The sequence below is a fragment of the Elgaria multicarinata genome, chromosome 1, assembly GCF_023053635.1.
Source record: "Elgaria multicarinata webbii isolate HBS135686 ecotype San Diego chromosome 1, rElgMul1.1.pri, whole genome shotgun sequence".
Taxonomy (NCBI): domain Eukaryota; kingdom Metazoa; phylum Chordata; class Lepidosauria; order Squamata; family Anguidae; genus Elgaria; species Elgaria multicarinata.
In genome coordinates this window covers 6916362-6940014 of record NC_086171.1, presented here as the reverse complement: position 1 = coordinate 6940014, position 23653 = coordinate 6916362, and the positions used below count along the sequence as shown (strand labels likewise).

Sequence of the window (23653 nt, the reverse complement as noted above, 5' to 3'; positions counted from 1 at the left end):
GGCGGCAAAACTATGCCTCTGGGTTTCCTTGTGCCCTGCTGGCAACAACCTGGCAGGGCTTTGGACAGAAAGGAAGCTCTAAGACCAGCACGCTCCATCCTTTGGGCTCCTTGCCCATAGCATGGGCTGTAAGACGACTGAATGCTGCCAGGCCAAGAAAAACAATCAGATTTCTTCCTCGAAATAGGGGAAATGGAAATAGCATGAGCTCTAGAAAGTTCAGTGAAAAACATTATTAAGGAAGGATTAAAAATTCTGCATAGAATCATGGAATCATAGAATAGCAGAGTTGGAAGGGGCCTATGAGGCCATCGAGTCCAACCCCCTGCTCAATGCAGGAATCCACCCTAAAGCATCCCTGACAGATGGTTGTCCAGCTGCCTCTGGAAGGCCTCTAGTATGGGAGAGCCCACAACCTCCCTAGTTAACTGGTTCCATTGTCGTACTGCTCTAACAGTCAGGAAGGTTTTCCTGATGTCCAGCTGGAATCTGGCTTCCTTTAACTTGAGCCCGTTATTCCGTGTCCTGCACTCTGGGAGGATCGAGAAGAGATCCTGGCCCTCCTCTGTGTGACAACCTTGTAAGTATTTGAAGAGTGCTCTCATGTCTCCCCTCCATCTTCTCTTCTCCAGGCTAAACATGCCCAGTTCTTTCAGTCTTTCTTCATAGGGCTTTGTTTCCAGACCCCTGATCAACCTGGTTGCCCTCCTCTGAACATGCAATAAATAGTCGGCTGATAAAATAAAATTGGAAGTAAGAATGCTAAAAGCAGAGAGTGTGGGAAACAATCAAGATGTAAGGACAGAATTGGATGGAGAAAAGATTAGTCTTACACTGCAATGTTAAGTGCACTTGAAAGGGAGTTCTACTGAACTTAACGGGGCTGGGGACTGGGTAACCATGCACGTTGCCTACAGGTTTAATGACTGGGACTTAAGTTGAAAACATGGCCATAACATTCCAAGTGAATTTGTGATGCTTTCACTGACGCTGGAGACAAACATGGTAGAATATACTTTACACAGCCACCAACGAGGAGACAGACAGATCAAAAGAAACAAAAAAGAAAACAAGGAACCAAGACAACACAAAACCAGGCATCTCCAGAGAAGGTAGATCCTGAAACATCACCGATGTAATGTGGAATGTTTGGTTACCATGAACGGTCAAGGCAGACGTCGTCTTTTGGTCTCCACAAAGGCAGGTATAATCTCCTGTATCCTCCACCTGAAGCTCTCGAATCAAGAGTTCGGCTACAGCACCTTCCTGCCTCATTCTGTACTTGTCACTTGGCTTGAGGATTTGGGGTCCCTTTTTCCACTTCACCTCCGCACCAGCTTTGGTCATTTCACAATGCAGAGTGGCCGTCGTACCCTCTACGGCTTCCCTGTTCTTCAGGCCTTCTTTGAAAAGCACAGGCAGAGCTGAGAAGATGGCAGGAAGGGTAGAATGAGATAGTTAAGTAGTGGAAGAAAAAGGGAAAATGAATCCATTGAACTTTTACCCTTTCATGCAACCACTGACATTCCGTCACTTGGAGACAGCAAAAGGTGTTACCCACTGAGGTAAACACTGCTTGTCTCAGCCTCCCAAGGAGATGTTTCCCCTTAGAAGAGATGTATGGAGAGATGATAGGTGGACTTTAGAAAGGGGTGGAGGAATGAGGACAAGTGAGGGGGGTACCTGAGACACACTAAATTCCAAGCTACCTAAGGAAGACTCCACCCTCCTAAAACAATAATTTCATGGGTCCCTGAGGACCCATTTGAGCTTATCATTCAGACAATGTCCTGCCGGAGAGCCTGCATTCCAAAGAATTACCCTGCTAACAAATAATTATATCCTTTCTCATTATGTTATTTGAAAGCACAGATTAAGCGGAGGTGAAGCTAGCACTCCCTACACTGTATCTGTTTGCATAGAATATTTTATAGGTTATAAACATTGCTACCAGCTCGGGGGTTGGGGGTAGGGCCTTATATGTCTGGTTGAGCATCCTTAAAATTAAGAATCATAGAATCATAGAATAGCAGAGTTGGAAGGGGCCTACGAGGCCATCGAGTCCAAGCCCCTGCTCCATGCAGGAGTCCACCCTAAAGCATCCCTGACAGATGGTTGTCCAGCTGCCTCTTGAAGGCCTCTAGTGTGGGAGAGCCCACAACCTCCCTAGGTAACTGATCCCGTTGTCGTACTGCTCTAACAGTGAGGAAGTTTTTCCTGATGTCCAGCTGGAATCTGGCTTCCTGTCACTTGAGCCCGTTATTCCGTGTCCTGCACTCTGGGAGGATCGAGAAGAGATCCTGGCCCTCCTCTGTGTGACAACCTTTTAAGTATTTGAAGAGTGCTATCATGTCTCCCCTCAATCTTCTCTTCTCCAGGCTAAACATGCCCAGTTCTTTATTTATTTATTTATTTATTTATTTATTTATTTATTTATTTATTTATTTATTACACTTATATACCGCTCCCATAGCCAGGGCTCTCTGGGCGGTTTACAGAAATTCTAAAATTGAGATAAAAATTTATTTATTATATATAAATAAATAATAATAATAATAATAAAAACAAGTTCTTTCAGTCTCTCTTCATAGGGCTTGGTACGGCCTGGAATACAGTCAACTAATAACATTTTGGCTGAGTTCAGAAGCGCCAATGACTCTAACGCTAGTACTTTCAAAACTATCAAGGCCAGATCTACACTACGCGGGATATAACACTTTGAAAACATTGTGAAGACTGTATAGGCAGTGTGTCCTGGGCCCCAACAGTTGTCACTACTGTTATAACCCATTTTAAAGCAGTAGTGTAGATCCTGCCCAAGTTTATGACATTGGCCCTCCCAGTGAAAATGAAGCTACTATAGAAAAAGGGAGCCGCAGCTCAAAACATTCATAGGTCTTGTGTTTTCTGCAATGAGGATCAAGAGGGCAAGCAACCCTACAAGGCTGAGAAAGGCATGGCAACAGGACTCGAAGCAATGGAGTCACCAGGAGAACGACATGGTTCTTTTTTTTACCCTTGACTTCTAAAGATGCCGTGGTCTGCTCTGCTCCACACACACAGCTGTAACTGCCAGCGTCTGTTAGTTCCACGCCTTGGATGACCAGTTCAGCGACGGCGCCTTCACGTCTCATTGTATATTTCTTGCCCGTCTTCAGGGTCTTGTGGCCTTTCTTCCACTCCACGGCGGCAGACGATTTGTTCAGCTCGCACCGCAGAGCGGCTTCTTTGCCTTCCGTAGCTTCTTCGTCCTTCAGGGCTTTGGTGAAAAGCGCAGGCAGAACTGCAGAGTGGAGGTAATACGGGACAGGAATCCATCAGCACCGGATGGACCGCGAACTAATGTTCTGCCAAAATCTGTACTCCAATTTCCCAACCGTTTTCTTCCCCTTGGTAAAAGAGGCTTCCGTTTTTCTGCCTCATCCTCAGGACACTTTAGAACAGCATTTCTCAACCTGTGGGTCGGGACCCCTTTGGGGTTCGAATGACCCTTTCACAGGGGTCGCCTAAGACCATCGGAAAACACATATTTCCGATGGTCTTAGGAAACTGTATTGACTGAACTATGTCATGTATCATCTTTTGTATTATTAAAGCTATTGTTATGTATTATTTTCATTAGCAAACCATCCCATGACAATGGATCGTGTAGAGAACAATGAAAATAATTTCATGGTTGGGGGTCACCACAACATGAGGAACTGCATTAAAGGGTCGCGGCATTAGGAAGGTTGAGAACCACTGCTTTAGAACTTCTTTTGAAGTTTTTTTGGGGGGCGTGTTTTTGAGCATACTGTATCTTTGTGAGGTGGCTGAGGGTGCTGTGTGCGTTTCTTCATCCTTTTACACATCTCTTCATCACTCTGCAACCTCCCTGGCTACCTACACTTCCTGATCTGGAAAAGGTCTATGGAAGATAGGGTGACCAACTGTCAGGATTTCCCCGGATTTGTCCTGGTTTTTGTTCTTTCCATGGTGTCAGGGGGGATTTTCTATCATTTTCAATAATGTCCTGGAATGACACACCTTCCTCTTTAAGGCTGCCATTAGCATGGCAGGAGGGAGTGACATGCTTTCTTGAGGCACATCATTCCCCCACCCCGAGCTCCAATTGAGGTCTTAAAGGGGAAAGTGGGTCATTCGTGGACATTATAGAAAACGCCCCAATTGGAGTGGATGGTGGTGGTGCAGAATGAAATCCTTTCCCCTCCTCCACTCCAATCGGGTTCTTTAAGGTGGCGGGGGAATAACGTACTTTCTGCAGGACTCAGAAAGCTGCTTCCCCCACACACACGCTAGGTGTCCTCTTTTTTGGTTTCCCAAATATGGTCACCCTAATGGAAGAGAAGTAAACTCATGACACCTTTCCCTGGATTTTAATTGAAGCGTAGAAATTTGGGAAGGCTACAGACTAACAGAGAGATTATTGTACAATGAAATGCAAGACATTTACACACACCCCTCATCTACCTCATGATTAGAGTAAGTGCGCAAGAACCCCACCCTCCGCTCATAAGAATTTTGCAGCAATTTTCTTCTCCTCCGAACACTTTTTCAAAAGCAGTTTCTTGAAGAGTAATGAGAAGAGTTGAAAATAAGGTGGAAGAAAATGCCAGCACAGCTCTATCAGGAACTATTATTCTCTTAAGTGTGCTGTCAGTGTAAACAGTGATTTATCTGGGTCTGAGTTGCTGTTATATTCAGTTATTCCATCCTGGTGAAAATTTAGACCATTCAAGTTCACAGTAGTCATGTGCAGTAAAGCCTGACACGCTCCCGACTTGTTCAAAGTCACTATCTGACTCACAAGGCTGAATATGAAGGGAAAAAAACCCATTCCCTATTTTAACACATAGAGCTTTATCACTCCAGCGTTATACTGTGCCATCACTGCGAATTGCATGCAAAGGACTCAGACGTTTTCCACCTTATAATCTGCTTTGATTGTGAAGTGCTCCCAGGCATCCTGCCTTAATTGTGCAATAAAGCCAAAAGATTCGCCGTATTTAGCCCCTACTTTTTGAGCGTATCTTCCGAGCCACCGCTGGGGCGCAGGAGCAGGATTTTAAAGAAATGCTTACATCTGCGTAAGCTTTAAAGATAAAGACATCAGAATTGGCACAGTCATAGATATTAGGGAGAGCTTTAAGCATACCAAATTTGAATTGAATTGGGTCATCTGTTGATTTTTTTAATGATTTTTTACACTTCTCCCCTTAAACTCACTTCCTGGTATGCAAAGGATCGCTGTCGCCCAGTAGCAAAAACAACAACGGCGAAAGCTTAGCGCTACGGGGATAATCCGAGGGAAGCAGGGACGCGGGATGAAGTTTATCATCTACTACATCACACACATACTATGGTTAGGGTGGGGCGGGGGAGGGGGGACATTATTCTTCATTCCCAAATGAAGACTCCTCATTTGGGTGTCATTCAATGGACTGGTAACCGGTGGTTCAGGCTGTGGACTTCCTGAGGGAGGGAGTTAAAGAAACAAGACACTTTCAGCACTGTCATTGTGGAATAATAATAATAATAATAATAATAATAATAATAATAATAATAATCCTCTTCCACCAAAGTACCCAGAGTGGTGTACAACATCATCTTAGCTTTTCTCAAATATGACACACAGATAATCTGGGCTGAGGCCTCACCGAACCAATCCTGGGTGAAAAATTCATGACTTTTTCTCTCAGGAAATAAAGTTTTATAAAGCTCTGATGAGGCCAATGTTTATGAGCCTGTTACATTGCAACTGACCTGAGGAAAACGTGGTGTGTGTGTTTTTTTCCGTTGTGAGGAGAAAGTCCCAGAATCCACACCAAAAATTATTTTTAAGAGGAGGAAGAAAGGAATGTCAGACATGCAGTGATACGTGGGGATAAGAGAGCGGGGTGTTTGGGGAATGGGGGGGCGGAGGTCGGACATGGAAGAGAAGACTCTAAGATAATTTCATTTGATTTAAGCCATGTATTGTATATATATATCTTTTCTTTTTTTTTACCATTCACTGTCAAGCTAGCTGTAGTCTTCTGGCCTCCACATGCACAAGTGTAGTCTCCAGAGTCTTTCACATCCAAGTCATGGATCACCAGCTCGGCACACGGACCCTCCTGCCTTATTTGGTATTTGCCACTTGGCTTGAGTGCCTGTGGACCCTTCTGCCACTCCACAGGGGCAGCTTTGCTCAGCCTGCAGTGCAGTGTGGTTGTCTCACCTTCAGTAACCTCCTTACTTTTCAGTTCTTCTTGGAAAAACACAGGCAGCGCTGAAGAACGCAATACGGACAGAGAGACAAAGTCAAATCGTTGGAGGGCTTGGGAGTCTGACAGATTATTATCATGTAAGAAAGTTCCATGTTGCTGGGAAGCACATGGCAACAAAACTCTAGAAAGAAAGAAAACTTATCCAAAGTTTAGCTGTGCGTAATTTATCCTAGAACAAGGAGCATCTGCAGCAACCGATCGAAGAAAGAGCACCCTGTATAATGAAACAAAGCAGAAACTGGGGCATTTTGCAGTTTCCCAAACTGTTTGGTGTATCGAGATACGGGGGAACAGCAGGCAAGAAGAACAAAACTCTAGCAGCCCAGTGGCAATAGATCTACAAAGATATAGAGCAACAGCACTTAGGGCGTTACTAGACGAGGCTCTAGCGCGCGTTACCTTCCGCAGTCACGTCGAGGCTTCCAGATGACGTTCACGAGGATCCGCCGTTATCCTGCGGTGAAGCCTCTTTCTCCCGACTTTAAAAAAGTGAGTTTTAGGGCGCCTTTTCCTGCCGTCCCGCGGTAATTTGGAGTACGTGTGGGAGGATGTGAGGTCACTGCGGTCCGCACTGGGCAGGAAAAGGCGTGCTAAGGGGGAGTGGTCAGTGGCTTCGGTCAAGCCGCCTCCGCCATTTGCGCGCAGTCCGCCAGCTGGGGCAGCGCGGCGGAGCGGCTTTTTTTTTTATTCCCCCAGTGACAGTTTGCGCAGGAACGGAAAAGTGGCTAGTGTGCTGCTGGGGTGTGTGGGGGATGGGTGGGGGATATGCGCCTGTTCTAGTGGTTTTTTTTTTTTATTTCCCCAGTGACAGTTTGCGCAGGACCGGAGGACCGGAAAAGTGGCTGGTGACTCCTTGCGGTGGGCAGCTACTGTGGCCGCATAATGGCGGTGCTGTACGCTGCCTGTTAGTGTGGGTACCAGGCTGGCAGAGGGCAGAGCTGTTTGTGGGCTGCTGCCATGGCTACGGCCAGATGTGGGTTGGCTCCTTGGGATGGGGCAGAGGGCACAGAGGCGATCATCGCCGCCGACACCTCAGAGGCATGATGGGAGATGTAGGCACAGAGTGGCCATGCAGACGATTGACCTCGGGTCATATGACACCCGCCACGACCCCCATCAGGAAGTGAGCGCATCAATGTTGACCCTCAACAGCACCAGCAGCACTTCAGCTGGCACTGGCACTGCCGCCGCTGCCGCCGCCAGGGCCGGTGGCGGCATCGCTGACGGCTGCGCAAGTTTGCGGTCTTTCGGACGTGCGCAAAGCGTGCAGCGAGCGAAAAAAAAAGCCGCGGCAATCAGGCCGGTGTGGCTGCGCAACCGTGCTCGCGGCGGCAGCAGCACAACCGGCGCAAACTTCCGCCACAAATCGAAGGCAGGTGTGGATCATGAGGCGTCACGGCTGAACGGGAAAAGCCGCTTTCACCGCTCCTCAACGACGGAACACCCGGTAGGTCTAGCAACGCCCTTAGAGAGCTCAATTAAGCTTGTGCGTTAACAGGCTTTTACTCTGGATGTGAACTTTATTACCATTCACTTTCAAAGCTGCGGTGGTCTTCTGCTCTCCGTACACACAGGTGTAATTCCCAGCATCTGCTGCTTCCAGATCTTGGATTGTGAGCTCCGCAAAGCGGCCCTCTAGCCGCATTCTGTACTTGTCGCTCGGCGTCAGCACCTTTTGGTCCTTCATCCACTCAACTGAGCCCACGGCCTTGGTCAGCTCGCACTGCAGAGTGGCCGATCCGCTCTCGGTTGCTTCCTCGTTCTTCAGTTTTGTTTTGAAGTGCGCTGCCACGGCTGAGGGACGCAGAACGAACAGATACTGCATCAACGGCCACAAGCTACCGGGAAGCCCCACCCTCCCATCCCCTCTTTCTTTGACAGGCTCTCCGTAACGCTCCTGTGCAAATCCTACCAATTTCCAACTTTGGAAGACGGACGCCAGAATAGATTTCTCTCTAGAAATTATGGGTCCCATTAAAAGAAGGTTGAACAACAGATAACTGGGGAAGCTACTGGCAGATGTGACCATCAACCTTTTCTTAACGAGGATGTTAGGACTACAGTATATCCCCTACCTCGTGCATGCCATATCGAGTTGGACTCTCCAAATCACATACGCATGCAACGGTGACGCCTTGAATCCTGTGGAACCGGAGAAGAGTAAAGCAGGGAGCGTCCATGCCAGCGAGACAGAGCAGGCCAGCACAAAGGCAAAGTAGAGCAGAAAGCAGAGCTTTGTCAGGACATAAATAAAAAGGTGAAGGAACCACTCCCAAAGATTGGCAGTAGTTGAGGTTTTTACCATTCACTGTTAAGACAGCTGTTGTCTTCTGGTCTCCAGAGGTGCATGCGTAATCTCCGGCATCCTTCAGGTCTAGATCGTGGATGGTCAACTCAGCAACAGTGCCTTCTTTCTTCATTCTGTATTTGCTGCTGGGCTTCAAGCCCTTCTGCCCCTTCGTCCACTCCACTGGAGCGGGCTTATTCAGCTCACAGCGCAGAGTAACTATTCCGCCTTGCGTGGCTTCCGTGTTCTTTAGCGCTTCTTTGAAATGGACAGGCGTGGCTGAAGGATGAAGGAGGGCAGGGGTTTTTTTTAATAGGAAGATCACTTACCAGCATTAACATGTGACTGCATTATGCATGAGACCACCTGTGGCAGCCCAAGATTTGTCTGGTCATTTCCAAACAAGGTGTGGAGTGGGTTCAACCTTCCTCACCTCTGCAGCTCCCGGCCTTTTCTACCTCTCCTCTCTACTAGTTTTCATTACCTTCTCCTTTCTGACCCTCCTTCCTGATCCTCCTTCTTCTGAACCACTTCATGTTCCAATCCTCCTTCCCCTGTGTAGTGTATCCCAGATGTGGCCCCTAAAAAGTTCATGCACCCCTGGCCTAGGCATTCCTGCCAGGCCCCATCTCTCTCTCTCTCTCTCTCTCTCTCTCTCTCGGATCTGAGCAGTTCAACCCACAGTATCCAGAGGCCCTGCCCAGGCCACAGTGGCAGCCACAGTGGCACTCAAAAGGGCTTCACTCATTTCAATATAGATACAGGCCCCATTCAGAAGACACCTTAAACCACAGCTTTAACCATGGTGGCTAAGCCAAAAAGCTGGGCCGTGTTCAGAAGACACCTTAAACCACGGCTTTAACCATGGTGAATAAGGCAAAAAGCCTTATTTGCCGTGGTTTAAGGTGTCTTCTGAACACGGCCCAGCTTTCTGGCTTAACCACTGTGGTTAAAGCTACAGTTTAAGATGTCTTTTGAACGGGGCCATAGATTTGTTTTAAAAACAAATTGCTGATTGAAAGGGTGCTGAAGTTTTGTCTACCACCATGACATTAAAGTGGACTTCCTCAACCTGATGTCCTCCAGTTGCATTGGGCTGCAACTCCCATCATCCTCAGCCAGCATGGGCAATGGGGGTGATGGGAATTGTAGTTAAACACATCTGGAGAGCCTCAGCTTGCAGACAGCTGCCTTAAAGGACAAAGGCAAGGATACAAAAATCCAAGCCAACGTTGCAAGACAAAAAACACAATGAACTGCCTGAGATTATCACATTAGTCGAATTTTGTGCCACGGCTTTGCTGCGTAACGTCGGCGCACTAAACTGTGAAGGCGATGCATGCGAAGGGAGAAGGAAAAAAAGAGAGGGAGCAAGACAAACAGATCCGCATTCACCCTACCGTGAATTTTGACCTGAGCCACGCTCTGCTGATCCCTGACGTTGCAGGAATATCTCCCAGCATCCTCTGGCTCTGCATTGCGAATGACCAGTTCAGCCACACACCCGTCCCGCTTCATCTCATACTTCTCACTAGCCCGAAGGATGGTTGTTCCTTTCTTCCAGGTAACGGGGGCGTCGGGCGCAGCGAGCATACAGCGTAAAGCTACCGTGCCCCCTTCTTCCTTTTCCGTATCCATCAGCTCTTCTTTAAAAAGAGCCGGTGCAGCTAAAATGTATAACCGGGGTGGAGGGGGAAAGGTGAAATATAGGTGCGGTGAGAGGGAAAAACTGCACACAGCTACACAAAGTGGCATGCAACAAGGATAGCCCTTATTAGGGTAGGCAGGAACAGGCCTATGAACTCAGGCCATTTCCCTTGAGTCTCTAAAGTCATAGCTAGTTCCCTAAGGTTTATCCCAGGATTGTCCTGGGGTCAAACCTGTTCATCTAACTGCCACACAGGGCATCCAGTGCTCAGGCAGGGATGAACCCGGGATGATCCTGGGATAAACCTTAGGTCTAGCTACAGCCTAAGTCAGGCAGTCTCTAAGGCCTAGTTTTCCCGGCACATAGGAGGCGACCATGTCAGGGAGAAGGCCAGGCTGTAGTCCAGGAGTGGGAAACACATTGCCCTACAAAGCTATTCAGCTTTAGCCAGCATTGCCAGTGTTGAGGGATGATGGGAGTTACAAGCCAAAACATTCCAGAGGGCTACAAGTTGCCCGTTCTTGCTATAGCCTTTCTCTCTGGTATTTCGCATTCTACACACATGGGGATGTTTTGATAGGTAAGATGATGCAATCCTGCAGTCTGTAGTGACTGGAAGAACCAGGCTTAAGCGTATGGCTTACTTGGAGGTATTTAAATAAGATCTCATGGGAGCCACCGCCTCAGGGTATAGTGAGTGCAGTTTCCTCACATAAGAAGAGCCCTGCTGGATCAGACCAAGGGTCCGTCAAGTCCAGCATTCTGTTCACATAGTGACCAACCAGTTGTCGACTAGGAACCCACATGCAGGACACAGATTCAACAGCACCCTCCTGCCCATGTTCCCCAGAAATTGGTGTATATAGGCTTACTGCCTCTGGTACTGGAAGTAGCACATAGCCATCACATGTGGGGGTCCAACTAGGGTGACCAACTGTCAGGATTTCCCCGGATTTGTCCTGGGTTTTGTTCTTTCCATGGTGTCAGGGGGGATTTTCTATAATTTCCAATAATGTCCTGGAAAGACACACCTTCCCCTTTAAGGCTGCCATTAGCATGGCAGGAGGGAATGACATGCGTTCTTGAGGCACATCATTCCCCCACCCCGAGCTCCAATTGAGGTCTTAAAGGGGAAAGTGGGTCATTCGTGGACATTATAGAAAAGGCCCCCATTGGAGTGGATGGTGGTGGTGCAGAATGAAATCCTTTCCCCTCCTCCACTCCAATCGGGTTCTTTAAGGTGGTGGGGGAATAACGTACTTTCTGCAGGACTCAGAAAGCTGCTTCCCCACACACACACACACTAGGTGTCCTCTTTTTTGGTTTCCCAAATATGGTCACCCTAGGTCCAACCAACTTAGGGTCTCTCTACACAGGCTTAAGAACAGAAGAACTTAAGAAGAGCCCTGCTGGATCTGACCGAAGGTCCATCTAGTCCAGCACTCTGTTCACACAGTGGTCAACCAGCTTTGTGAACAGAGTGCTCCAATAGATGCCAACGACTGAAAGAGGTCCTTCCAAGCACTGGCAATAAGGAACGATATGCGTAGGGTTGAATGCCCTCCCATACACCGGCACTACGGGACAGAAACCAAGCAATTGGGATTGCGTGTTGCATCCATCCGGCATGCTCTTGCAAGTGAGCTAAATCAGCGCACCCGGTATTACGAAGGGCCGTGATGAAATCACAGCAAACAGAACTGAGCACCGCAGAATGAGCGGCTCCTCCCTACCCGTCACTTCCACCTGAGCAGAGGTCTTGAGCTCGCCGGCGCTGCAGGTGTACTTCCCGGCATCAGTAACCTTTGCATCCAGGATGACAAGTTCTGCCACAGCGCCGCGCTGCTTGAACTCATACTTGTCGCCGGCTTGCAGAACTTCGCTCCCCTTCATCCACTGCACCGGCAGGTCTGGCTTGTTGAGTTCGCAGGTGAGCCGGACCTTGCTTCCCTCCTTGGCTTCCCTGCTTTGCAGCTCTTGTTTGAAAAGAACCGGCAGGGCTAAAATGCAGAATTAAGAACATAAGAACATAAGAAGAGCCCTGCTGGATCAGACCAAGGGTCCATCTAGTCCAGCACTCTGTTCATAGAATCATAGAATAGCAGAGTTGGAAGGGGCCTACAAGGCCATCGAGTCTAACCCCCTGCTCAAGGCAGGAATCCACCCTAAAGCATCCCTGACAGAGGGTTGTCCAGCTGCCTCTTGAAGGCCTCTAGTGTGGGAGAGCCCACAACCTCCCTAGGTAACTGATTCCATTGTCGTACCGCTCTAACAGTCAGGAAGTTTTTCCTGATGTCCAGCTGGAATCTGGCATCCTGTAACTTGAGCCCGTTATTCCATGTCCTGCACTCTGGGAGGATCGAGAAGAGATCTTGGCCCTCCTCTGGGTGACAACCTTTTAAGTATTTGAAGAGTACTCTCATGTCTCCCCTCCATCTTCTCTTCTCCAGGCTAAACATGCCCAGTTCTTTCAGTCTCTCTTCACAGAACTTTGTTTCCAGACCCTTGATCATCTTTGTTGCCCTCCTCTGAACCCCCTCCAGCTTGTCTACATCCTTCTTGAATTGTGGAGCCCAGAACTGGACACAATACTCTAGATGAGGCCTAACCAGGGCTGAATAGAAAGGAACCAGTACTTCACGTGATTTGGAAGCTATACTTCTATTAATGCAGCCCAAAATAGCATTGGCCTTTCTTGCAGCCATATCGCACTGTTGGCTCATATTCAGCTTGTGATCTACAACAATTCCAAGATCCTTCGCGTTTGTAGTATTGCTGAGCCAAGTATCCCCCATCTTGTAACTGTGCATTTGGTTTCGATTTCCTAGATGTAGGACTTGGCATTTATCCCTATTCAATTTCATTCTGTTGTTTTCATCCCAGCACTCCAGCCTATCAAGATCACTTTGAAGTTTGTTTCTGTCTTTCAGGGTATTAGCTAGGGGTGTGCACGGACCCCCCAATCCACTTCGTGGCCCAATCCTCTTCGCACTGCTCCACCCATCTCCCGCTCCGCTTTGCAGAGCAAGATCCGGCTTCGCCGCCGTCACTGTATGGTCAGCGGTGGCAGCGGCGGCGCAAGAGAAACCACCCACCCTGCCCCCTTATCTTCCTCCGTTGCGGGATTCAATTGAGGCCCCGGTTGAAGCCGGAAGAGGCCTCGGCCTTCACTTCCAGCTTCAACCGGGGCCTCAATTGAAGCCGGCGACGGAGGAAGGTAAGCGTCCCTCCTCCCTGCTCCCTTACCTGGCGCCGTCACTGGCGCCGCTGCATGGATGGCGGCGCCGGCGGTGCCAGGTATGGCAGGCCCCGCCCCAGCCCCTGTCCCAGCCCCCGCCCCCTTACCTTCCTCCATCGCGGGATTCAATTGAGGCCCCGGTTGAAGCCGGAAGAGGCCTCGGCCTTCACTTCCGGCTTCAACCCGGGCCTCAATTGAAACCAGCGACAGAGGAAGGTAAGCATCCCTCCTCCCTGCTCCCTTACCTGGTGCTGCCGCCGCCGCAGCCGCATAGATGGCAGCGCCGACAGCGCCAGATGAGTCCCCCTCCCCCCCACTTACCTTCAGGCGAAGCTCCGGATTGAGGCGATCCTCTTCGCCTCGATCCGCAGCCCCCTTGACTCTCTTTGCCTCCGCCTTAAGGGTAGGCGAAGCCCCCCGCTCTGCTCCTGCTTCTCCGGTTCGAGGAGAAGCGGAGCACATCCCTAGTATTAGCTATCCCACCCAATTTTGTGTCATCTGCAAATTTGATCAGCGTTCCCTGCACCTCCTTGTCCAAATCATTAATAAAAATGTTGAAGAGCACTGGGCCCAGGACTGGGCCCTGCGGTACCCCACTCGTTGCCTCTCCCCAGTTTGAGAAGGTTCCATTGATAAGTACTCTTTGAGTCCGATTCTGTAGACACAGTGGCCAACCAGCCATCGGCCAGGGATGAACAACTGGTGCACACAGGCTTACTGCCTCTGATACTGGAGATAGCACACAACCATCAGGGCTAGTTGCCTTTAGTGAACATGAAGTGGGGAGGAAAATGAAGAAAAGCTGGGTGGGTGCCAAAGCGAAGCCAGGACGCTGGGGTGGGGGTGGGCAGCTTCAGAACGGCACGCCCGGAAGTCACTCTCCCAGAGCGGCTTCCGGCTGGGTGTGCCATTCTGAAGCCGCCCCCACCCCCAACGTCCTGGCTTCACTTCGGCTGGGCGGGCGAGATGGCGCCCCACACCCAGGTACACTGGGGTGGGGGTGGGGGGGTGAAAGTAGCTCACTTGCCTAGGGCGCAAAATAGTCTGGCACCGGCCCTGCTCTCTTTCTTGCGCACTCTCTCTCTCTCTCTCTCTCAACATGGGTCATCATGAGCTGCTGTTCCACCTGGACTCACATGTTCTGTTTCCAGAAACCTTGCCATCTGCAACTTCACGGGGGCAAAAAAAAATTCCAAATAAATAAAAAATGGGCAAGTACTCCAAGAACTGTTGGGGGGAGGGGAAGCTTCTTCTCAACAAAGCTTCAATTCATTGACTTTTGCACCACGGTTACTAACAGGAGTTTGACCCAGAAGAAAAGAAAAAAAAAGCTTTAAAAATGGACAGATAAAAATTAATGAGATTAAAAATGAATAACATTAACAACCTAAAGCTTCTTTTGATTGTGGAGGCAACATCCCATGTACCAGCTACGGACCACATGGATTCTTTCCAGTGCATGGAGTTTTCAGGGGAAGTTCTTCAAAGTTCTGGATAAGCTGGTAGAGTACATCTATTATGCATAGGCGAGAAAGGGGATTTTCTTGCAAGCATGAAGTCCTGAATCCTGTTTACGACTGGAATGCTATTCATTCAAAGGGGAATCTTCACCTGATTTCCTATTTTGCCACACTGTTTGAAGTTGACGGATGAAGCCAACTGGTTAACAAAATCAGGAAGAATAATCGGAACCAGCAAGAGATCAACCCAGCTGTTAAATTAGTACCACTATTTGGAGAACCATCCAAAGCATCACAGTTCCATCCATAGTACTTTTCACTGTAATGGAAATCTCAACCTTACATTCGTATCTTCTGCTAGATCTCACTGTCCATTCTGTATATGCCAAGGATGGCTTCAGACCCTGACTGGATGTTCTTGCTGTTAAAGATGAGATTCTCAATGATGGTTCGGAATTCTCTGGGTTGGAGATTTACACACCGATGCCTCCGATTAGGCCTTTAGATGTGGGGAGCTAGACAGCCTTGGATAGTTCATGTGATGACACAAAACGTGGTTCAGCCTGCTTGTTTGAGTGGTCCAAATTTATGGTCTTTGGGTCAGAATCTAACATCAGAAGTCCTGACAGAAAATAGCTGTAGCTCCACATAAGAAACATCTCACCTCTATCCCATTCTGGGGTCCTTTGAGGCTTGCAGAGGAAGCTGGCAGTAAGATCAAGGCAGGAAGTCATATCAAGGCAGGAAGGAAGTAGGACCTTGGATAGCTCCTTGTGAATCAGCTGGCTGGAACTCTCTTCTGCCATGCTGAGGATGTTGTCTCAGCAAATAGCTAAAGCCAACTGAAGTCTTATGTAGGCTGACAAGACCTGTAGTGTGATCAGCTCTGATCCTCCTGGAGTCACTGATGGGATTGTTAAAAGACCCTTGGCTGCTTTTGTCACCTGAGATTTCTGCAAAGCTGGGGAGATGGAGGATCTGCTGGAGACTCATCTTCTGAGGTAGTGGATGATGGCAGGTGTGTGTCCTCTGGTTGGGGGACCCTGAAAAAGCACTGACTTGTGCTATCCCTGAGAATGTAGACTGTGACATATCCTTATCAGAATCCTCTGCTACACACTGGGGCGATTGAGGTTCATGACAATCACCAATGAGACAGTGGCTTTTTTAGAAGATTTGGACTACAAGGCATGCCTTCATCTATTGTATCCTCTATTGCAGTGGTTCTCAACCTGGGGCACTCCAGATGTGTTGGACTGCATCTCCCAGAACGCCCCAGCCAGAGCTGGCTGGGGCATTCTGGGAGTTGTAGTCCAACACATCTGGAGCGCCCCAGGTTGAGAAAGGCTGCTCTATTGCATACTTCACATCTGAAATATTTGATAAGAAAACTAGAGATGAAAAATGATTCAAAGTAAATAATCCTTTGAGTGGTGGTTGCAACTAAGAGTAACATCCTCCTGGTTGAAAATAAATCCCATTAAACCTCTTGGCAAAGACAAAAGTTCTGTTCCAAAATCCAAATGCATTGCTCTATTGCATTGTAATAAATCTATCTATCTATCTATCTATCTATCTATCTAAAATTATTTTTAGGCTACCTTTAACGATGGAACCCTCTCAACCGATTCACCACTTGAACATTAAAGACACATATTCATGTCCTAGGTGTTTTGTTAATGGCCTAAAAAATGGAACAGCAACATACATGAACACACAAGAAGACAGCAAAAATTCAGTTGCTAACCCTTGTGATGAGTAAGTGTCCAACTGGGAACAAGCTGCTATAGTATTGAGAAAGAGACGTGGATATATCTCTATGCTTGTTGATAAAGGAATTAATGTAAAAAAATTACATGTCACAATAAATACAGTGTATTACTACCCGTATGCAAATATAGCAGCTCACTATGCAGATAACTAGTTTAATTAGACAAAACATAGTCATAATTCACAGTGGCTTGGGAGATTTGGTACACCAATCCCATCTTATAACAGAGAAAGGACGTTACATTAATAGAAGAATCACTCCAGGGTTCTGGTCTTCTTACCTAAATAAGAAGGAAATCTAAATGTTGGTTTATTTACTAAAATACTTCTATACCATTTTCAGCCAGTGGTTATCAAATATATGAGAGTGGGACTAATAACCAGCTCTTCAATTTTACAGTTATTGAGCAAAACAAGACTTCACTGCTCACCAAAAGGCAAACAGTGCAGGAGGTAGTCTGATCCCCCTAGAGAGATTTCCTTAAATGAGGGGCTGCCACAGAGAAGGCCCTATCCCATGTTCTCACCAATCTAGCTTCACTTGATGGTGGAACACAGCAGGGGCTCAAATGAAGATGGTAAAGGACAGGTAGAACTATATGGAAGCAGTGGTCTTTCAGATATCCTGGGCCTGGGTCATTTAGGGCTTTTGGGGTAAGAACCAGCACCTGGACTTGGGCCTGGAAACAATGAAACTCTGTAACACCAGTGTATGTTATAACACACATCAGACAACAGTCTGGCTGCCACATTTTGCACCCGCTGACATTTCTGAGCATTCTTCAAAGGCAGCTCCACATAGAGTGCATTGCAGTAGTCGAATTAGGATGTGACTAAGAAATGTTGAGCCTCGTGTGGTGCAGAGCGGTAAAGCAGCAGTTTCTGCAGCTGAAACTCTCCCCACGGCCTGAGTTCGATCCCAGCGGAAGCTGGTTTCAGGCAGCTGGCTCGGGTCAACTCAGCCTTCCATCCTCCCAAGGTTGGTAAAAGGAGTACCCAGTTAGCTGGGGGAAAGGTAATCACGGCCGGGGAAGGCAACGGCAAACCACCCCGCTATAAGGCCTGCCAAGAAAACGTCAGCGAAAGCTGGCGTCCCTCCAAGAGTCAGTAATGACTCAGTGCTTGCACAAGAGGTTCCTTTCCTTTCCAAGACATGCTGGGATTGTACTCTGATTTTCCCCCTCCTACTAATCTGTTCCTGCTCCTATGAGACAAACTGTGTGACATCCATACCTTGCACGACTAGCTTTGCACTTGACTGGGTATCGCCAATGTCACAGGTGTAGATGTCAGTGTCATTTTCCTTTAAGTCGTTCACCGTGAGTTGCAGGACGTTCCCCTTCTGGCTGATCTCATATTTCTGGCTTGCCTTAAGATCAGCAATGCCTTTCCTCCAGGTCACAGCAGAAGCGGGCTTCTTGGTTTCACACGTGAAAACCGCTTTTTTATTTTCATCCAATTTCAGGTCCGAAAGATCTTTGACGAAGTTATTTCCTGCTTCTGAAAGAAATTGAAGTAAAGAGATATCTCAGGTCAATACTCCCATCAAATGTAGCAAAAGAGATAAATTTAATTTATCTTAATTTTAATTAACTTAATTAACGTAATTTTAACTTAAATTTAAATCTTACTGTTCTAACTCTGTATTTTAATCTTATATCAATTTTGCTGTGTGGTTTTTATCCTGGTTGTGCTTTTTATACTGTATTTTGTATTTGTGTTTTTAACCTGTTGGTTGTTTTATTATGGTTTTAATTTTTGTGAACCTCCCAGAGAGCTTCGGCTATTGGGCGGTATAAAAATGTAATAAATAAATAAATAAATAAATAAATTTTGGATAATGGCTCAGAGATAAGCTGCCTGTCCTCAATTGCCTTCATGTGGTCCCGAGTGTTCTCGCTAAGGATGGGGTCCCGGGGAAGTAGCTGGTCAATCAGAAGTCTATGGTTGAAAGAAACTATAGCCAGCAAAACATGTGCAGCTGTCAGTTATGTCCAGAAAACAAGAGCTTAGCAAGGCAGAGACTACTAGTACCTTGGACAGCACTCTGCAAGAATGTCAGGATCAGGTACTGTTGATGAGTGCTCACAGGATCCAGGTCCGAGCTCAAAGGGCTGCTCTGCTGCAGAGTGCTGGCAGAACTCAGGCCCCGGACAGCAGCAGCTCACGATAGGGTAATTCAGTGCAGCTGGGAGCAACTAGAGTCAGGGCTATTTAAGAACCACATTGTGACTCCAGCTTTTGCCACAACAACACTGTTTCTGTGGTGCTAGGCGCCTGGTCCTGTGTGCCTTGTTTCTTGATGCCTTCATAGAATCATAGAATAGCAGAGTTGGAAGGGGCCTACAAGGCCATCGAGTCCAACCCCCTGCTCAAGGCAGGAATCCACCCTAAAGCATCCCTGACAGAGGGTAGTCCAGCTGCCTATGGAAGGCCTCTAGTATGGGAGAGGCCACAACCTCACCAGGCAACTGATTCCATTGTCGTACTGCTCTAACAGTCAGGAAGGTTTTCCTGATGTCCTGCTGGAATCTGGCTTCCTTTAACTTGAGCCCCTTATTCCGTGTCCTGCACTCTGGGAGGATCGAGAAGAGATCCTGGCGCTCCTCTGTGTGACAACCTTTTAAGTATTTGAAGAGTGCTCTCATGTCTCCCCTCAATCTTCTCTTCTCCAGGCTAAACATGCCCAGTTCTTTCAGTCTCTCTTCATAGGGCTTTGTTTCCAGATTGTCTTTCCAAACAATTGCCTTGTCTGTTCCTGACCTCGGACTGCTCTCTGGACTACGCTCCTGCTCTTGCCTCTGCCACGCCTTGATTATTTGGACCTTGGACTGTGCCCTGGACCATGTCCTTGCTTCTGGCCCTGTCTGGACCCAGGTTTGACCTTACCCTTGAACCCTTGATCGGCCCTGGACTTGCTACTACCACGGGCCCTGTTGGACTCTGGTCTCCACCACTTGGTTGCCTACAGAACCTCGCCCCTGCCTCTTGCTCCCGCCACATCATGGTTATATCAGTAAAATGCTCTATCCTAAACAGCTTGTGTGTATGTGTTAGTCTCTGTACACCTTTGCTGTCTTGGGTCCCGGCACCCAGTCTGCGCTCCCAGCCACCCACGTCCCAGACTATTACAAAGAACTACTGGGCTGGGGAGGCAAATGCTATTTTGGGCTGCATTAATAGAAGTATAGCTTCCAAATCATGTGAGGTACTGGTTCCTCTCTATTTGGCCCTGGTTAGGCCTCATCTAGAGTATTGTGTCCAGTTCTGGGCTCCACAATTGAAGAAGGATGCAGACAAGCTGGAGCGTGTTCAGAGGAGGGCAACCAGGATGATCAGGGGTCTGGAAACAAAGGCCTATGACGAGAGACTGAAAGAACTGGGCACGTTGAGCCTGGAGAAAAGAAGATGGAGAGGAGACATGAGAGCACTCTTCAAATACTTCGAAGGTTGTCACACAGAGGAGGGCCAGGATCTCTTCTCGATCCTCCCAGAGTGCAGGACACGGAATAACGGGCTCAAGTTAAAGGAAGCCAGATTCCAGCTGGACATCAGGAAAAACTTCCTGACTGTTAAAGCAGTACGACAATGGAATCAGTTACCTAGGGAGGTTGTGGGCTCTCCCACACTAGAGGCCTTCCAGAGGCAGCTGGACAACCATCTGTCAGGGATGCTTTAGGGTGGATTCTTGCATTGAGCAGGGGGTTGGACTTGATGGCCTTGTAGGCCACTTCCAACTCTGCTATTCTATGAGTCTAGGACTTCCTCATAACTGGAGCTGTTGTTCTAGCAGCAACTGAGGGTTTCGATAAGCTGGTCAGCTCAAATTTCTCAGAAACTCCACCTGCCACTGGCTACTGACTGCCACAAGAGAGAGGTCCTTCTCGGTGATGGCACCCAATTATGGAATGATCTCTCTGACAAGGACTGCCTGGCACCAACATTACTATCTTTTCGGAACCAGGCTGAGACTTTTCTCTTTTCCCAGGTATTTAGCAGCATGTGATGAGGTGTGTTTTTTTTAATTTATCTCGGATTTGTTTTACGGTTTGACTGGTTGCTCAAATTTGCTTTTAGATGTATGTTGTCTCTGTTTATACTGTCTGTTGTGTGTGTCTTTATATTTTTAAATTTTGCATATTGTTCTTAATGTTTTAGTCTTTGTAAACCACCCAGAGAGCTTCAGCTAAGGGGTCTGTATAGAAATGTAATAACTGATGATTTATTTATTTATTACATTTATATCTTGCCTTTTTTCCTCCAAGGAACCCAAGGCAGCATACATAATCCTCTACCTCCTCTCCATTTTATCCTCACAACAACAACCCTGTGAGGTGGGTTGGGCTGAGAGTCTGTAACTGGCCCAAAGTCACCCAGTGGGTTTCCATTGCCGAGCGGGGACTAGAACCCGGATCTCCCGACTCCCAGTCCAACACTTTAGCCACTACACCACACTGGTGATGATGATGGTGAGATTAAAGGACCCATGCTTCTTTCCATAGCCTTAATGTTCTATGTGGCTGAGGAACATGAGTGTCATTTCTATAGACTGAGGTTGATGGGGAGGCTGAGTCCTTGGGTCTGAAGGGTGCGCCAAGGGCCCTCCCTCGAGTGGGTTGACCGCTGCCTTGCTGGACTCAGAGCACTTTGGTGGCTGACGCCAAGCCTCCAGTTCTAGGACCATGACACCAAGTTCTTCTTCCACCATCCTGACACACCTGCATTATCTCTTCATTTGTTTGTTACGCCCATCAATCACGTTCCCTCTGCTAGTAGGCTTCAGTGACCTCCATGTTTCACCGCCAGCACCACCACCACCACTGGACAACTGACTTAACCCCTTCTCCACAAAGACCAACATCTTTGCCTTTCTATCCTCAAAATTTTGATTCCTCCCCCCCCCCCCGATCAGCTAAAAGTCTGGAACATGCTGCTACTATAATGATCAATTTAGTCAAAAATTGTGCAAAGTTTAAGAAATAGGTAAAGCGGAACAAATTATGCACATTTGCACAGAGGCACAATTAAGGCTTGTTTGTTTTTGCTGGGAGAGCATTAAGAAGAGGAACACATTAAATGCAACAAAAAGTATGGCAAGCAAACCATTGGTGGGCGATCCAGGACAAATAAAAGGAAGGACTTCTTCACACAGCACATACAGGAGTTAAATTATGGAACTCACTACCACAAGACATAGCGATGGCCACCAATTTGGATGGCTTTAGAAGGGGGTTGGATAAGTTCCTGGAGAAGGTGATCCGTGGCTACTAAACCTGATGGTTCTGTGCTACCTCTAGTATTGGAGGCGTTAAGCCTGTGTGCACCAATTGCTGGGGAACATGGGTGGGAAGGTGCTGTTGCACCATGTCCTGCTTTGTTGCTCCCTGGTCGACAGCTCAGCCACTGTGTGAACACAGTGCTGGATTAGATGGACCTTTGGTTTGATCCAGCAGGGCTCTTCTTACGTCCTTATCTAACCATTGGCTTGTTTGTTTATATTTTTAGAAATATTCTATTAGGGGGCTGATTATTTTGGAGGAGGCCTATATATAAATAATAGAGTTTTAGAGCTGGACCATAAGGAAAGCTGAGCGAAGGAAGAGAGATGCTTTTGAACTGTGGTGTTGGAGGAAAATTCTGAGAGTGCTTTGGACCGCAAGAAGGTCAAACCAGTCCATACTCCAGGAAATAAAGCCAGACTGCTCACTTGAGGGAATGGTTTTAAAGGCAAAACTGAAGTACTTTGGCCACATAATGAGAAGACAGGATACCCTGGAGAAGAGGCTGATGCTAGGGAAAGTGGAAGGCAAAAGGAAGAGGGGCCGACCAAGGGCAAGATGGATGGATGATATTCTGGAGGTGACGGACTTGTCCTTGGGGGAGCTAGGGGTGGCGACGGCCGACAGAAAGCTCTGGCGTGGGCTGGTCCATGACGTCACAAAGAGTTGGAAGAGACTGAACGAATAAACAACAAAACTTGTTGATGCACTCCTTCCTAAGAAGGTCCCTTTCAGTGAACAGCTAGGAGGTGGAACCAAACTGCACTGCTTGATCAACCCTAACCTGCCCACTGGAGGCATCTTTCATGGGCCACTGCCACTTACCTTCCACCGTGAGTGTTGCTTTTGTTTTGGAGATTTCCGTCTCGCAGGTATATTCGCCGCTATCCTTGACCGTGGCGTCGTGGATAATCAATATGGCCCGGGTTCCCTCCTGACGCAGGTCGTACTTCTGGCTTCTCCGAATGGTTTTGCCGTCCTTGTACCACTTGACGTTGCCGTCCCATTTGGACAAGTCGCAGCTCAGGCTCACCTCCTGCCCTACCGCCGTCGTCTTGTCCTCCAGCTGCCGTGTAAATTCTGCTGGCTTTTCTGTGGGGAAGGAAGCAAAAGAACCTCCCCGTTATTTTTGAAAAATAAATCATCCTCGAAGTGTTGTGTCTTTTTAATTTGTCGGAGAATGGGAAAAAGTATGTTATTTAACATCTATATGAAGCCGTTGGGAGCGGTCATTAGGGGATTTGGAGCTAAATGCCATCAATACGCTGATGACACGCAGCTCTGTCTCCCTGTGACAACTGAATCAGGTGAGGCTGTGCAGGTCCTGGACCAGTGCCTAGACTCAGTAATGGGCTGGATGAGGGCCAATAAACTGAGACTGAATCCTGGCAAGACGGAAGCCCTGTGGGTGAGTGGTTCCCGAGTCCGGGAGACAGGCTCATGGCCTGTTCTGGATGGGGTTGCTCTGCCTCTGAAAGAACAGGTTCGTAGTTTGGGGGTACTCTTAGACCCATTTCTGTCGTTGGAGGCTCAAGTAGCCGCCACGGCTCGGAGTGCCTTTTACCATCTTCGGTTGGTTCGCCAACTACGGCCTCTCCTGGACAGGGATAGCTTGACCGCGGTGGTACAGGCATTGGTAACCTCAAGACTGGATTACTGCAATGCGCTCTATGTGGGGCTGCCCTTGAAGCTGCTCCGGAAG

At 47.9% G+C, this 23653-nt stretch overlaps 1 protein-coding gene across 1 annotated transcript in view; it reads right to left on the bottom strand.

Moving 5' to 3' along the window:
- Window positions 1–23653, bottom strand: part of OBSCN (obscurin, cytoskeletal calmodulin and titin-interacting RhoGEF) — a 244447-nt gene that overhangs the window by 116432 nt on the left and 104362 nt on the right. Inside the window, exons 33-41 of the mRNA XM_063122933.1 lie at window positions 22777–23043; window positions 17906–18172; window positions 11938–12204; window positions 9957–10223; window positions 8572–8835; window positions 7797–8063; window positions 6008–6271; window positions 3017–3283; window positions 1158–1424 (exon numbers count right to left, since the gene is read on the bottom strand). Coding sequence (XP_062979003.1) covers window positions 1158–1424; window positions 3017–3283; window positions 6008–6271; window positions 7797–8063; window positions 8572–8835; window positions 9957–10223; window positions 11938–12204; window positions 17906–18172; window positions 22777–23043 — 2397 coding nt within the window. The remainder of the gene's footprint in view (window positions 1–1157; window positions 1425–3016; window positions 3284–6007; window positions 6272–7796; window positions 8064–8571; window positions 8836–9956; window positions 10224–11937; window positions 12205–17905; window positions 18173–22776; window positions 23044–23653) is intronic.